This window comes from Caretta caretta, chromosome 2 (assembly GCF_965140235.1).
Source record: "Caretta caretta isolate rCarCar2 chromosome 2, rCarCar1.hap1, whole genome shotgun sequence".
Lineage (NCBI taxonomy): Eukaryota > Metazoa > Chordata > Testudines > Cheloniidae > Caretta > Caretta caretta.
Genome location: NC_134207.1, coordinates 9,706,879 through 9,722,180, shown reverse-complemented (window position 1 = coordinate 9,722,180; position 15,302 = coordinate 9,706,879). Strand labels below are relative to the sequence as shown.

The following is a 15,302-nucleotide window of genomic DNA, read 5'->3' as shown; positions in this document are numbered from 1 at the left end:
GCAGGTGTGAAGGTCAAAGGGTCAAACAAAGGGAACCCGAATGGGATACCAAGCTGAGAACCCTGGACAGCGCCCGCTGCTCCTCGAAGGTGTCAAGGGAGCCAGCACACACCGCCCAGAGGAACTCCACCTGGATGCATGAATGGAGGGAGGACTGAAAAGAGACCCACAGTCGCAAAGAATCCCCTCAGCCAGCATCCTCTCCCTGGTGTTGTAGATGGCAGGAGAGTGGTAGATGGGAGGTATATAAGCCACAGGATGATCAGGGCCTTGTTCCCTGTGGACTGGGGAGGTTAATTACTAGAGGTTAATTGGAGCACCTGGAGCCAATTGAGGCCCTGCTAGAGACCTAATAAAACTCCCCTACTTTAGTCAGAGGGGGAGGAGGGGAAGGAGAGTTGACTGCAGTTGGAGGAGCACTGCTGTTAACCAGAAGATCACAGTACCAGGGGAAGGGCACAGAGGACTGAGGGAAACGCTACCCAAGGAGAAAGAGGGTAAGCAGCCTGCAAAGCGGAAGGGGCTGGGACCCGGAGTAGGAGGCAGACCTGAGTTGCTTCCCTTCCTCACTCCTCTCCCTCCTACACTGGGGCACGAGCGGAGCCCACAACACCCAAGAATAGGGGCAGTGGGTGGCACCCTGACCCACCACACTAAGGAAGAGCGTGGGACCCACCACTGTAGCGTTGGCCATTTACCACAATATCATTCACTTTTTTTTTTTTCTGATTGTTAAATTTTTTCTCTCTGCTGATTTGGCGCATAATTGTTTTCAATTTTGTGAAATTGGTTCTATTAAAGCTCCAAAAATAAATATATAATATATAATATATATATATATATAGGGTCTGGATTTTATTCTGTTTGCACATTATAAATGTGATCAACTCATGATCACATACCTACATTACCATTGACTTTTTTTTTAGTTCTATATTTAGTTCCTCTTTATCTGCCATGACAAGTTTAATATAGAATTCCTCTGTGTTGGCACACTTTGAGTTAGGAAATTGTCACCTATAATATGTAGGAATTCCTGGGATATTTTCGTACTGGCGGCGTGAGACCTCCAGTGTAAGCCACTCAAATTGGAGTCCACCATGATCATGCAGGTTTTTTTCCCTACACATTCTAGACAGATGTGTACATATGGTATGATCTGGTGGAATGTCGCGGACACCAATTAATATCCCATCAGATCCCAGTGTCTCAAGTCAGGCCTGCAGAAAATGAGGAGAAGACAGTCCGTGACCACCAATGAAAAGTTTGGTTTAACTGACTTGACTAGCATCACACACAACTCTGTGGCTGAGGCAGGGATAGAAACCCATACTCCAGTGCACTATTCAGCTGCCTTAAACATGAGGCCATCCATTCTTTTCCTGCAATCCCCTTAACATTTTTAATGTAGTTCTTTATATATAAATGTTCTAGCTTTTTGTTTAAAAAAAAAAAAAACTGAAATAAATGGAGATTCCATCATATGGTATCATATTGACACCTACATGGGTCATCAGCAGGGTTGGGACCTTTAGCTCCATCACCTAAATTTTTGCCACTTGAGCTAATAGAGTAACTAATAGTAGTAGTAGGTTGTCATATGGACCAGCACTAGGGGGGGATGCAGCAACATTTTGCCAGTGGATTTCACAATTATTGGCTGACAGCAGAGGCATGGTGAGACTCGGGAATCTTGGGGTCCATTCCAGTCTCTGGAGCAGGGCGGTGTGTTTGAGGGCCCAGACTCTTCTGCCCCTTCCCTCTGAAGTGTGAACCCTTCTGCCATGTTTCCTCCAAATTGTCCCACTCCTCTCTCCTACCCCGGCACCTTGTCCCAGTCCCATTCTTCCCATGTAGCCAGTCCCAGTGTCCACTCCTCAGGCTTCCAATCTCCTTCTCCCCCCCAGTTCCCAGCTCCTCTTCCAATTTGTCTCTCTCTCTTCTCTGCTGTGGCCCCCCACTGGCCTTCCTTCCTGGAGTCATAATCCAATCTCAGTATCCCTCACTCACCTCCCCTTTGGCTCACTCTCCTAGTCTCTTTGCACAGCTAGTCCCAAACTCCCCCAGCTCCTCATCCAATCTCAGGGCTTGTTTGCCCTTCCCTGCAGTGTGAATAGCAGTGCAAACCAAAGTTCTGTGCTGTAACTCCTGTGTGGGTCATATGAGTGTGAACTCAGTTTCCTAATTCGTGTTAACATTGTCCTTTTCAAATAGGAATATGTTAACGTGAACTAGGAACCTTTTAGTTTGCATCCACACAGGGAGTTACATCACAACACTTTGGTTTGCATTGCTATTCAGACACCCTTAGTCACATAGCCTCAGCCTTTCTCCCCACCTTCTGGCTCATAGTTCCAGGCTTGGGCACCCCCTCCACTCTCAGTCCCAGTTTACCTCTCCCTACAGGTCTGCCTCTTGTCCTTTCTGTATTCAGATCAGGCATCTTCTTCCTCTAGGCTTCTTTGGCCCAGCAGAGGGGTCAGTGAGAACACAGGGGAGACTATCTTCTTTTCTTAGTTCTGATGCTCAGACCTTCAGACAGCTGTAATTGCAGGAAGAGTCCTGCTCAGCCCCAGGCAGGGGCTTGCCCAGTCAGGACAGCATATTCATGGAATTTAACTGCTAAAATTTTAAGTCTCACTGAGCATATTTTATAACTTGGCCAAACTTGGATGAATTTTTACAGGGAAGCAAAAGGCACATCCTAGACAGAAAGGCCACCCCTTGCCAAATTTCAGGTTCCTGCTCCCAAGCATGGAGGCAGTAGAGCCTTTCAAAGAAAGTCGCCAGAATTTTTAAACATGGATAAAACAGATTTTTCCTTAACGTTGTTCTTGGAACCTGCTGTACCATTTTGGCTGAAATTTTCCAGAAACATTCAGCATGCGGCAGGTACCCAGCATGGCAAATTTCAGCCCAAACAGTTCAGAAAAGTTGTGAGCAACTGAAAGAGGGTCTTGTAATATGAAGGGTCAAGCAACCTTAATAATAGGTGATGCAACCAGCTCTGTGTATAATAAAAAAAGTACCTATCTTTCCCCCCCCCACCTCTAAACACAGTTGCCATAAATTTAAAAATACAGTCCTCCTAAAAGACTAAATCAGCACCTTCTTTAAATCAGTGAAGAAACCCAGAAAATAACCCAAAGACTAATACATACCCAGGTTATACCCCACCTTTCCCACAAACCCTAGCCTTTGTGAAGCCCACAGCCCCTAAAGTCTGGTTAATGGGCCTTGCAGCGTGTCATGAAAGCAAACTCAGGCTATTTGAAACCAGAAGGGAGAATAAGTTCCAAAGTTAAGGGCACACTCTGTTTTATACTGAGGGGGTTCCAGCTGGAGCTGCTTTTGCCTGCAGATGTGGCAGTCCAATGCAGGGAAAGAAACATTCTTGCAAGTAGGTGGCTCCCAGGCCTTTTAGAGGTTTTTAGGTCAAAACATAACCCCTTACATTTTACCCAAAAACCAATAGCCAGCGGGTGTATTATCTTTTAAGTATATTGACTGGGGCATCTAGATGCCCCAGTCAGGGATAGGGGGTTTAGCATGCTAGGCATGTTACAGATATACAGCAAAAAGATGATCAATGCTCTGAAGAGCTTACAAGTATGAGATGCAAAACAGGTGGACTCAATAAACAGACATGGAGGAGCACAAGGTACAGTGGGATGATTATAATTAGCATGATATGAAGTGGTTGCAACTCAGTAGCTACGTAATGTAGGTTCTGGGGCACGGATATCATGTTCCACCAGGAAGATATTCTGCTTAATAACATCTCCAAATGTAGCTGGGAGTACTGTTTGTTCCTCTTTTTTCCCCCCAATACTAGGGCACCTCGATGCAGGAGATAAAATTGAAGATGCCCGTCCAAAGTTATGGTGTGCTTTAAGTGAGGGGAAGGTGATTGTGTTTGATGCATCTACCTGGACTATTCAGCAACACTGTTTTAAAGTGGGCAGCTCTAAACTGGTGAGTGAGACTCGCGTTGCTGTTCTTATTAATTATTTGTATTACCATAGCGCTTAGGAGTCCTAGTCATGGATCAGGGACCCCACTGTGCCAGACATTGTACAGATACAGAGCAAAAATATGGTCCCTGCCCCAAAGAGCTTACAATCAAAGTATAAAACAAGCTACAACAGACAGATGGGGGAGTTCAAGGAAACAATGGGACAGTGATGGAAGCAGATGTTGAGGATAAGCCAGCGCTGGGGTGTTGGCAGGGTGGGAGATGGGAGAGAGGCAAAAGAGTTGAAACTGGAGGAGAGTGAAGCTTGGAGAGAGAGAGTGTAGTCAACTGTATCAACGGAACGAAAGGAAGAGGGCAGGGAGGACAGAGGGCTGAGAGCAGACAAGAAGTCATCAATGCTGATGGACTGCAAGACACAGAAAGGCTGCCTTGCAGGTCACTGTGGGGAGCTGATGGGTGATGTGGAAAGAAACCAGGCAATGGTCTGAGAGGGGGAACTCAACCGAGCGAGGATTGCTTGGTGAAGACCAAGTCAAGTGAACAGCCCTCGTGACTGGGTGAGTTGATCCAGACCTGCAGATCAAAGATAGTGGTGAGGTACAGCTAAGAGGTCATATGAGTCATCAGCATGGGAGTTGAAGTCCCCAAGGATGAGTGGGAGATAGCAAGGAGAGGAAGAGAGAGCATCTGGAGACTAAATCAGAAATGAAGGATGATTCAAGGAGTTGGGTGGATGGTAAAGGACAGCAGCGTGAAGCGGGCAGAGAAGGTGCAGATACGGTGCTGTTCAAAAAAAGGAAAGTCTGGGAAGGGGGAGCTGGGAGGGGCTGAAACCGGCAGGAATGGGAGAGGAGAAGCCCACCACAGTCTGACCAAGAGTGGTGTTTGTGAAAAGAGGAGAGGCCTCCCTCAGAAAGGATAGCTGCAGAGGCAGTGTCTGATGACGGGATCCAGGTATATGAGAGCTAGGAGCTGGAGGGAGCGAGTTACGAAGAGGTGGTGGATGGCTGAGATCTGTTTAGAGATGGAGTGGGCATTAATGTGGGAAATAAGTAGTACATTATTTCAGAAAACCCTGTGTTTAAAATACTGCAGCTGCTATTTCTAGTTCAAAAGTTAAATTTAATGTTTCACTTCTAATTGAAGAGAGAAATACATTTGATACAAATGGAAGAGTATCTGTTATGTAGGAAAGAAATGTGTAATACTTTGAGCTTCTGTAGTGTGTTTCATCTGAAGGTCTCAGAGTTTTACATTATATTTTAAGCCCCAAAACACACCTTTGAGTTAAGTATCAGTAAGTATTATTAAGCCTACTTTTTTGAAGGATAAACTGAACCATAGCGATAACATCGCTTACCTTCAATCATACAGCCTTTTAGTGACAGAGCCAAGAAAGAAGTGAGGAATTTTGATTCTTGCTCTGACTTCAGCCACTAGAAAAACTCTGTCCTTTTGTATAATCCAGTGGTTTTCAACCAGGGGTACGCAGAGGTCTTCCAGGGGGTACATCAACTCATCTAGTATTTGCCTAGTTTTACAACAGGCTACGTAAGAAGCTCTAGCAAAGTCAGTACAAACTAACATTTCATACGGACAATGGATTGTTTATATTGCTCTATATACTATACACTGAAATGTTAAGTACAATATTTATATTTATAATTGTATGGTAAAAATGAGTCAGCAATTTTTCAGTAATAGTGTGCAGAGACACTTCTGTATTTTTATATCTGATTTTTATAAGCAAGTAGCTTTTAAGTGAGGTGAAACTTGGGGGATACACAAGGCACATCAGACTCCTGAAAGGGGTACAGTCGTCTGGAAAGGCTGAGAACCACTGGTATAACATGTTTGTGTGCTTCTTTCAAGAGTGATAGGCTTCTGTGCTGAACTTTTTAAAGAAATCTTGCACTTTTTTTCGTCTCTAGACTTGTATGGTAATGGTAGAGCAGAGCCAAGTATGGATTGGTTCTCAAGATACCATTATTTACATAATCAACACCCATAGTATGTCTTGCAATAAGCAACTAAATGACCACCGCTCTCATGTTATGGACATCATTGCAGAGAACAGGAACAGTGTATCCAGGTAAATTTGATTACAAAGTTCCATTTTTTAAAAAATATACATACCAGCTAACGTGGGAGGCATTCTTGGTACTAGAGCTTCTGAAGTTGGACAAATGTGTAATATTAGAGAGAATTTTAAACAAGATAATTTGTGTTTATTTCCTCTAATCGCTAATCAACATCTTGACTAAATTTAACCTTAAGAGAAAACATTTAATTATATGTAAGGGTCCGTGTAAAACAGTCAACCACAAGACACTATATTTAACCTTCTGCGTAGGTAGCCCAATTGATCTGATGTGATCAGATTCACAATGACACCTTATTTCCAAAATAGTCCTGCTTTCCTGAGACAGAGATGAGACTAAAGAGGAGTTGCAGGCATCCAGTGATAAATTGCACACCGAAGCCTCTTGAAGATCATTCCATTCAATCCTGGCTGTATTTTAAAGAATCCTTATTGAGGTTATAGGGACAAACCATCCCGATGTGCAGAAAGAATAGTAAATATGGCAGACGACCAGCTTGGCTTAACAGTGAAATCCTTGCTGCTCTTAAATACAAAAAAGAAGCTTACAAGAAGTGGAAGATTGGACAAATGATCAGGGATGAGTATAAAAATATATTGCTCGGGCTTGCAGGAGTGAAATCAGAAAGGTCAAATCACACCTGGAGATACAGCTAGCAAGAGATGTTAAGAGTAACAAGAAGGGTTTCTTCAGGTATGTTAGCAACAAGAAGAAAGTCAAGGAAAGTGTGGGCCCCTTACTGAATGAGGGAGGCAACCTCGTGACAGAGGATGTGGAAAAAGCTAATGTACTCAATGCTTTTTTTTTGCCTCTGTCTTCACGAACAAGGCTAGCTCCCAGACTACTGCACTGGGCAGCACAGCATGGGGAGGAGGTGACCAGCCCTCTGTGGAGAAAGAAGTGGTTCGGGACTATTTAGAAAAGCTGGACAAGCACAAGTCCATGGGGCCGAATGCGTTGCATCCGAGAGTGCTAAAGGAGTTGGCGGCTGTGATTGCAGAGCCATTGGCCATTATCTTTGAAAACTCATGGCAATCGGGGGAGGTCCCAGGTGACTGGAAAAAGGCTAATGTAGTGGCCATCTGTAAAAAAGGGAAGAAGGAGGATTCTGGGAACTACAGGCCAGTCAGCCTCACCTCAGTCCCTGGAAAAATGGAGCAGGTCCTCAAGGAATCAATTCTGAAGCACTTAGAGGAGAGGAAAGTGATCAGGAACAGTCAGCACGGATTCACCAAGGGCAAGTCATGCCTGACTAATCTAATTGTCTTCTATGACGAGATAACTGGCTCTGTGGATGAAGGGAAAGCAGTGGACGTGTTGTTCCTTGACTTTAGCAAAGCTTTTGACACTGTCTCCCACAGTATTCTTGCCAGCAAGTTAAAGAAGTATGGGCTAGATGAATGGACTATAAGGTGGATAGAAAGCTGGCTAGATTGTCGGGCTCAACGGGTAGTGATCAATGGCTCCATGTCTAGTTGGCAGCCGGTATCAAGTGGAGTGCCCCAAGGGTCGGTCCTGGGGCCGGTTTTGTTCAATATCTTCATAAATGATCTGGAGGATGGTGTGGATTGCACCCTCAGCAACTTTGCAGATGACACTAAACTGGGAGGAGTGGTAGATACACTGGAGGGCAGGGATAGGATACAGAGGGACCTAGACAAATTGGAGGATTGGGCCAAAAGAAATCTGATGAGGTTCAACAAGGACAAGTGCAGAGTCCTGCACTCAGGACGGAAGAATCCAATGCACCGCTACAGACTAGGGACCGAATGGCTCGGCAGCAGATCTGCAGAACAGGACCTGGGGATTACAGTGGACGAGAAGTTGGATATGAGTCAGCAGTGTGCCCTTGTTGCCAAGAAGGTCAATGGCATTTTGGGATGTATAAGTAGGGGCATTGCCAGCAGATCGAGGGATGTGATCGTTCCCCTCTATTCGACATTGGTGAGGCCTCATCTGGAGTACTGTGTCCAGTTTTGGGCCCCACACTACAAGAAGGATGTGGAAAAATTGGAAAGAGTCCAGTGGAGGGCAACAAAAATGATTAGGGGACTGGAACAAATGACTTAGGAGGAGAGGCTGGGGGAACTGGGGATGTTTAGTCTTCAGAAGAGAAGAATGAGGGGGGATTTGATAGCTGCTTTCAACTACCTGAAAGGGGGTTCCAAAGAGGATGGCTCTAGACTGTTCTCAGTGGTAGCAGATGACAGAACAAGGAGTAATGGTCTCAAGTTGCAGTGGGGGAGATTTAGGTTGGATATTAGGAAAAACTTTTTCACTAGGAGGGTGGTGAAACACTGGAATGTGTTACCTAGGGAGGTGGTGGAATCTTCTTCCCTAGAAGTTTTTAAGGTCAGGCTTGACAAAGCCCTGGCTGGGATGATTTAGTTGGGGATTGGTCCTGCTTTGAGCAGGGGGTTGGACTAGATGACCTCCTGAGGTCCCTTCCAACCCTGATATTCTATGATTTTTGCTTTGTCCACAGAATAGATTCATCATACTTTTACAACCCTGTTCTGGATTTACTTTTCTTTATAAAAAAGTGAAGAACAAGAAAAATAAGTTAAAATACATCGTATGATACTTTTTAAAATGAACAATGCAGAAGTGCGTGTGCCAAACCTAATTTCTGCTGCCAAAGCCACCCTCTCCCTGCCACCTGCTGTGATTCCCTTCCAGCATGCTGCCCTGGCACTTTGGAACTACTCCTGTGCTACTGTCCTATAGACTTTAATGCGCACACTCTGTTGTGGCTCATTGCTGTATTTTAATCTAATATTTCTACTACTATTGGCAGTAAAGATCTCTGCTTTGACTTGGCATTAATGTTTGTTGTGGTGGGAGACCTCTAACAAAAGTCTGTCTTTATATGAGATCTCAGTTCTGGATTTGATTGTACACCATGCTGTTTTTAATTTTGTTTTTTATGTCAACAGTGAAGCATATTCATGCAGTTTAGATGGGACAGTGATTGCTTGGAACATTAGCACTTTGAAAGTAAACCGTAGATTTCAGCTGCCCTGCAAGAATCTTACTGCTATCAAACTCCACAACAACCGTCTTTGGTGCTGTAAGTTCTTCATGCCTCAGATCTTGGAATTTTTTTAAATAAGTTTTTGCATGTTATGTCACTTTAATGTAAAGAAAAGTGCAATTTCATGCCAGTTCTTTTTTTTGTATGATTAACCAGTTCTCTTCATCCACCCATCTCCATTCAGGCTGTTTAAATAGCATAGAGTAGTCCTGTTGAGTTTATTGGGATTATTATTGTGCTTTAAATTAAGCATTTTGCCTGATCAGGGTCTTACAGATATCCTCTTTTGATAGCAAGAAGTCCCACATAGGACAAAATTGCTGGATTACTGCATGGGAGGCTGAGAGTTGCCTCTGTATGGCCATGTCTCATCTGGTTTGAACATCTTTTCAGGGATGTTGCATTGACTGCAGGATATGACATCTAGAAGCATCAGGCTTTGGTCTTGCCTGAAGGTGCCTGTAAATTGGCATGGAAACCCTTAAAAGAGAAGTTCTTTTACGTCTGTGGGGTCTAGAGATAATAGTATTGGCAGTTGTGGATCTGTGTTTGAGCCACCTGTTATGGCACAGGTCCAACTTGATAGTCTCGACTGTCACCTTTAACTACTTCTAAGTATTCTGCCATCCTGTCCGTAGGAGCGGAGTAGGGTATGCTAAGGCTTCAGTGCCAGAGTAAAAGGTCCTTGATAAGCCATCTTTTCCAAGTATAGGTTGGTTCAAGAAACCTAAGGCTTATCCACCCAACATTGCCTTAACACTCAATGCTACCATAGACCTTGGATCCACTGTATATCAAGTATGCACACTGAGTGACAGAAAAGCTACTGAGACTATGGGTGAAATCCTGGCTGGATGTGCTGTCAGTGGTAACGCTCCCATTATTTTCATTGGGGCCAGGAATCCACCCTACAACTTCTGTAGTACAGAATCTCTGTCCTAGATCTATAGCAGCAAATACTTGTGCATGCTGAGAACCAAATAGTGATATGCAAATTTAAGCAAGTTCTCTTTTCGCCTTCTGTTAGCGCCTAGAGTACCAACAGGCATGCCTGTAATTGCAGAATAGACATAAGAACGTACACTGTGAGAAGTCAATTGGAAATAGAGAATAGCATGTATAGTTTTCATTGTGTGTTTTAGAAAAGAGTTCTGCATGTACACATTTACTCCTTCCTAACTTTCCACAGTTTTGTTGGGAAATAAGAAGTCAGTACTTCTACTAACCTCATATTTTTACTATTGAAGGTACAGGAAGTTGTATACTCGTAGCGACAACTAATGGGTCTCCTTGGCAAGAAATGAAAATTGAAGAGAATCTGAAGGATGTGTGTTCGTATTTTCTCTGTTTCCAGCTGTTTCCTGAGGTATTAAATTTACGCTGGTAATTTGTCTTATAGGAAGTCTCTGCTTTATAAACAGTGCTGTACAATTATTTTTTAGGATATGTTTGTGAGTACACTGGTAAGATTGGTCGTATTCTTTCTGTGCTTTAGGGGAACCAAGTATGGACGTCATGTTCAGGAAGTAGTGACCTGTATATTTGGAATGCAACAGATCTCTCCAGAACTCCTCAAAAGATTCATCTTCAAGACTGTTCTGAGATTACCTGTATGATAAAAGTAAAAAATCAGGTAGAATACATTCTGTTAATTTGATATTTTTATTTGTTGCCCATTTCCTAGATGTAATGCAGTTTGTGTTTACAGCACTGTCAAGTTTTCATCAGTTGAGTTCTTTTTCTGGGGGCTTGCCACGCCCATTGTTCTAAGACATGAGTAGCCCTGAGCTAATAGCAGCCCAACATAATTGACCATCTAGTACTCAAACATACAAGCAAGGCCAGAAACCTCATCCATGATTAAATGCATGATGACTTTATTAGCCGCTGATCTTTTCACTGAACATTATGAATCAAACAATATGAATCCCCTGACATTTAATGCCTTATGCTCCAGTGATAAAGCCCAACAAAAGACTAGTGGAAAAATAATAAATGCTGATTAGCTGGCCTGTGTCTGAAGATGGCCTCTTCCTATCTAATCATCATGTGCCCACCATAACAGGGTTAAAGGACCCGAGCAGTTCCCCATGTCACCATGTTCTGGGAGTGTCACTCAGCTCACTGTCCCAATATACCAGTCACTTTCAGAGGTCTGCGGCTGCTGCAAGTGAGTGCACCATTTGGTCAGGGGCAAAGGTCATTTCCATAAATAATACCAAAAATATTCCACAATAAAGTGGTGACAGTAACTCCGGACCCTTCCAGTCAGACTCCCCAGCCCTTCTCCCACAAAATGTACAGTCACTTCATAAAGCACCCTCTGGAGTTGGGAAGCTGCTCTATATATTTAGCTGCTCTGCCACTGGGGCTAGGCTGGTGAGCCAGGACTTAATGGGAAAACCAGAGAAAGGTGCTGTAGAGACAGAACCTCACAAGCTCTGGGATACCCAACCAGCCTGTAAATTAAAGGATTACTCAGAAACCCAGAGCCCTCTTCTGCTCCATCTGCAGTATCATCCCTCTTCCCTTCCACTCATTTCATAGCCCAGTAACACCATACATACATTATTGACTAACTCCCTTATACAAAAAAGGAAAAACCAGCGAACATTCCTGAGCTTTCCACCTCCCCAGTTTGAACATTTAATATTCCTGTCTTTAAGTCTACCAGCGATGCAGCAATTTGGCTCTTTCTTTCCTAGGATAGGACGGAGCCAATGGTAAGAGCTATAAAACCCACATATCCCTGTTGTAAAAACGAAACAGCATTTACTGGAGTTGCCAGGCTGGGTCAGAATGGCTGCCTGGCAATGACAGAAGATTATAGTGTTACAGCTGTCTGTTACAGGCTTGCTTCTAAATTCATTTAATTAAAATTAGACCATTTATTTTAGCAAGGAAGCAAAGACACAGAATTTTGCCCATTTTGTCATTCTTAAATATGCTGCTTTTTAGCTGGCAACCCTTATTAAAAACGTAATAGTGAGTATACATCCTGCACAGAAACATACAAACCATTGGCTCCAACAAATAGCTTTGAGAGACTTTGGGTATTACCGTTTTCAAACCTGACCAGAGTACCACTGACTGTATCTTTGGGGGCACATAAACAACTCCTTTGCTGAAACAGCTTAGGCTGTATCTTCGAACAGAAGTGGAATGTAATGTATTAAAAATTGATTCTGCTTTTCAGATGTGGATTGGCGGCAGAGGACTATCCCAGGGCAAAACCCGGGGAAAGATCTATGTGATAGATGCTGAAAAGAAAACTGTGGAGAAGGAGTTGGTGGGCCATGCTGATACGGTAAAGGCACTGTGCTCCGCAGAGGACAGATACGTTCTCAGTGGTTCTGGAAGGGAAGAAGGGAAGATTGCTATTTGGAAAGTTGAATAGATTTAACTTTTCCAAGTGTGTGTAAATACCACTGTTGGAAAACTTACCGGTTTGGATTTTGTTATCCCAACTTCACCCTTCAAATGTTTTTAACAATGCATCAGTGTTATTTTTAATTTATTAGTATAATTATTTCAGTGGTAACTACATTATTGTAGTATATAGAAACAAAAGGGGATTTCTGTTTGCACCCTGCCATGATCAGCCACGACCTGCACACTCGGTAAGGAACTGGAACACTGAGTAGAGAAATCACTGGATTTTTAAACCTCGGAGATTATATTTTACAAACATTGTCATGAAAGGTCAAGGTTATGGGCCAAGTTCTTTGCTAAAGTAAATTGACTTCAGTGAAGCTGAATCGGCAGAGAGTATGGCCCAATAATTCAGCTTGATCTAGTTCTTAAAGATACATAAGTATCCTCCTACAAAATAATATTATTGATATCTTGACTACTTGACAGCTTGAAATGTTTGGAAAAATATTAAATTTGGGTGATAGAATTTGGGTGATAGAAGTACTGTAAATTCAAAGTATCTTTCTAAGCTGGCAGCCACATTAACACAAGGATGACTTTTTTCCTTCCTGCTGTATCTATATTTATGGTGCATTATTTAAAATGCTGACTTTCCCTAATAGCACTTATAGTCTGCTGGTGTGCCAAGATAGCTGGATATTTCCAGTTACGGCAACTTGAAGAAGTAAGCATCCCTTTAAAAAGCAAGTGCAGAATATCTGGGATCTGCCAGGTTCTTAGGAATGGAATCAGTGCTGTAGTAGCCCTGTCTTTGGCAAATTTAATTTCAATATATTCTTGCTAGTGGCAGCAGCATTTGTTGGAGCTATGCAAATGAACCCCACCCCAGTACCACTCTGTTAACTGGGACTACCCAGCTGCCTTAGCCTGTTTGGGCTTCTTGGCCCAAAAGACTCTCTGTAATTTAGATTGCCTGCACCAGACGTGGAACAAATCTTTGTTTCATGTCCTTGAACCCTAGCCAGTGGGGAAGTGCCTTCCAAATCATTAAAAATTCTACTGTTGATCTACAAGTAAGGCTGATTTGGCAGAAAAAAATTATGTTTTGTCCACTCTTGTTTTCCGGAGCCCTAGTGGCTAACATGTTTTGGGACTGTCCCAGGATACAATTCTTTTGGCTAGAAGAAGGCCGGAGGATTAATATGTTTTGGATACCTCCATAAAAATTACTTCCAAGAGCTGTGTTTTGGGATATAGCTCATTATCTTGGAAACATCCCAGCTTCACAGAATGCTTGGCTCTCCAGAGCACTGCTTGTAGACAAATGACTGATACTGTTTAGCTGGAAGAGCAGACTGCCTCCAGGGGTAGCAGCTTGGCACACAGACTTTGCTGACCTGGCAGCTAAAGAGCGGGTAATGTTTTTTGGAGAGGAGGGACCTCAGTAAACTTTGAAAAGATTGGGTCTGACTTTTTAGAAACCTGATGGAAACTGAGATGTTGCTCTCCTTTCCAATCCCTGCCCCCCTTCCTGCCTTTACTTTCCCTCCCTTTCCACTCCTTTACTCTTTTGTTCTTTGTCTTTTTGCTTTTGTTGCCCCCTTATTTTGGGGGAGGAGGGGTGCACAATGACAATTTCAATGAAATATAAACAGAGAAATAAAACCTAAAAAGACTGCCGCCATTATTTAGCTCAAACATACCTAAGAAAATAATTCAACTTATTTTTAAGTTACATGAAGGCACCATATGCTATCACACAGATAATGCAAAATAATTGAAAGTAAATGCCATTGTACTGTGGTCTGGTGTTCCATTTGGCTTATGCTTCCTAGTCCTTTCCTTTCAGGAAATATGTGTGAGTTGGAGAACTATATATATGTACAGAGTAGTTGTGTCTATATCCATGCAGGATAAAGTGGGATATATAATTTCTATAAAATACTGTAAATAGATGGAAAAATCAGCTGCTACTTTCTTTGTTCATTATATATAACCTATAGTAGTGCAGGGCTAATAGAAATATTGTTATATAAACTACTGATAGTCTCTGCGTTAAGTTTTTCAGTCTGGCTATTTGATGGTGATTGAAATTCTCTCGTCATTTGTTCAGTCACTGAAAAAACTAATATGAGAAACAGAATATTAAACACTATTGCAATTCTAGCCTCTTTGTAACTTGTTTTTATTTCCATGTAATTCAACACACCACAAGGACCTAAATTTAGAGTCGGGGCCAGCATCTGTTGGGTGTAGCAGAGATAAGGCTGCAAAGAAGATGGCTGTGGCTGTCTGATACTAGGACTGTCTCTGTACAAGGTTCTGCTCGGATCTGTTCCAGGCTGAAGGCTGCTTTACTCTATGCTGGCTGGCTATGGTTCACTTTAACTGCTAAGCTTCCCTTATCCCTGACATGCCTCCTATGCCAGGGACTAAAACAGGTTGTGAAGGAGCTGGCTATCCTGGCTTTATCTCATCTGGGGATTCTCCCATCCCATGGAAGTTCTAAGTTGGGGGCTCCCGCGCCCTCTGCTAAGCCTGCTGTGTCCTCATTCCTCCTCCTCCTCCACCCCTCCCCCACCTGCAGTTGATTGGGAGGTGCAGGGAGGCACTGATAGGAGGAGCTGCTGGTGGGTGGGAGGCACTGGGAGCCGGAGGGTGGGGGAGGTGATGGGGGCTGCTGACATATTACTGTGGATCTTTGGCAATGTACATTGGTAAATTCTGGCTCCTTCTCTGGCTGAGATTGGCCACCCCGGCCTATGATGTCAGCAGAGACGTCGGGGCCATTTTCCCTTCTCCTAAAGGAAAGCAG

At 43.3% G+C, this 15,302-nt stretch overlaps 1 protein-coding gene across 8 annotated transcripts in view; it reads left to right on the top strand.

The window, feature by feature from the left end:
* Window positions 1-14,653, top strand: part of DENND3 (DENN domain containing 3) — a 63,839-nt gene extending 49,186 nt beyond the window's left edge. For 7 of the 8 annotated variants that reach the window (XM_048841726.2, XM_048841729.2, XM_048841724.2 and 4 more), the window contains 6 exons: window positions 3,836-3,975; window positions 5,908-6,068; window positions 9,015-9,148; window positions 10,360-10,478; window positions 10,608-10,745; window positions 12,309-14,653. In XM_048841726.2, the coding sequence (XP_048697683.1) occupies window positions 3,836-3,975; window positions 5,908-6,068; window positions 9,015-9,148; window positions 10,360-10,478; window positions 10,608-10,745; window positions 12,309-12,509 (893 nt within the window). In that variant the 3' untranslated portion in view covers window positions 12,510-14,653. Of the gene's footprint in view, window positions 1-3,835; window positions 3,976-4,411; window positions 4,534-5,907; window positions 6,069-9,014; window positions 9,149-10,359; window positions 10,479-10,607; window positions 10,746-12,308 lie in introns of those variants that run through there. The other variant, XR_007355438.2, reaches the window with a different exon arrangement.
* The last annotated feature ends 649 nt before the right edge of the window (window positions 14,654-15,302 follow it).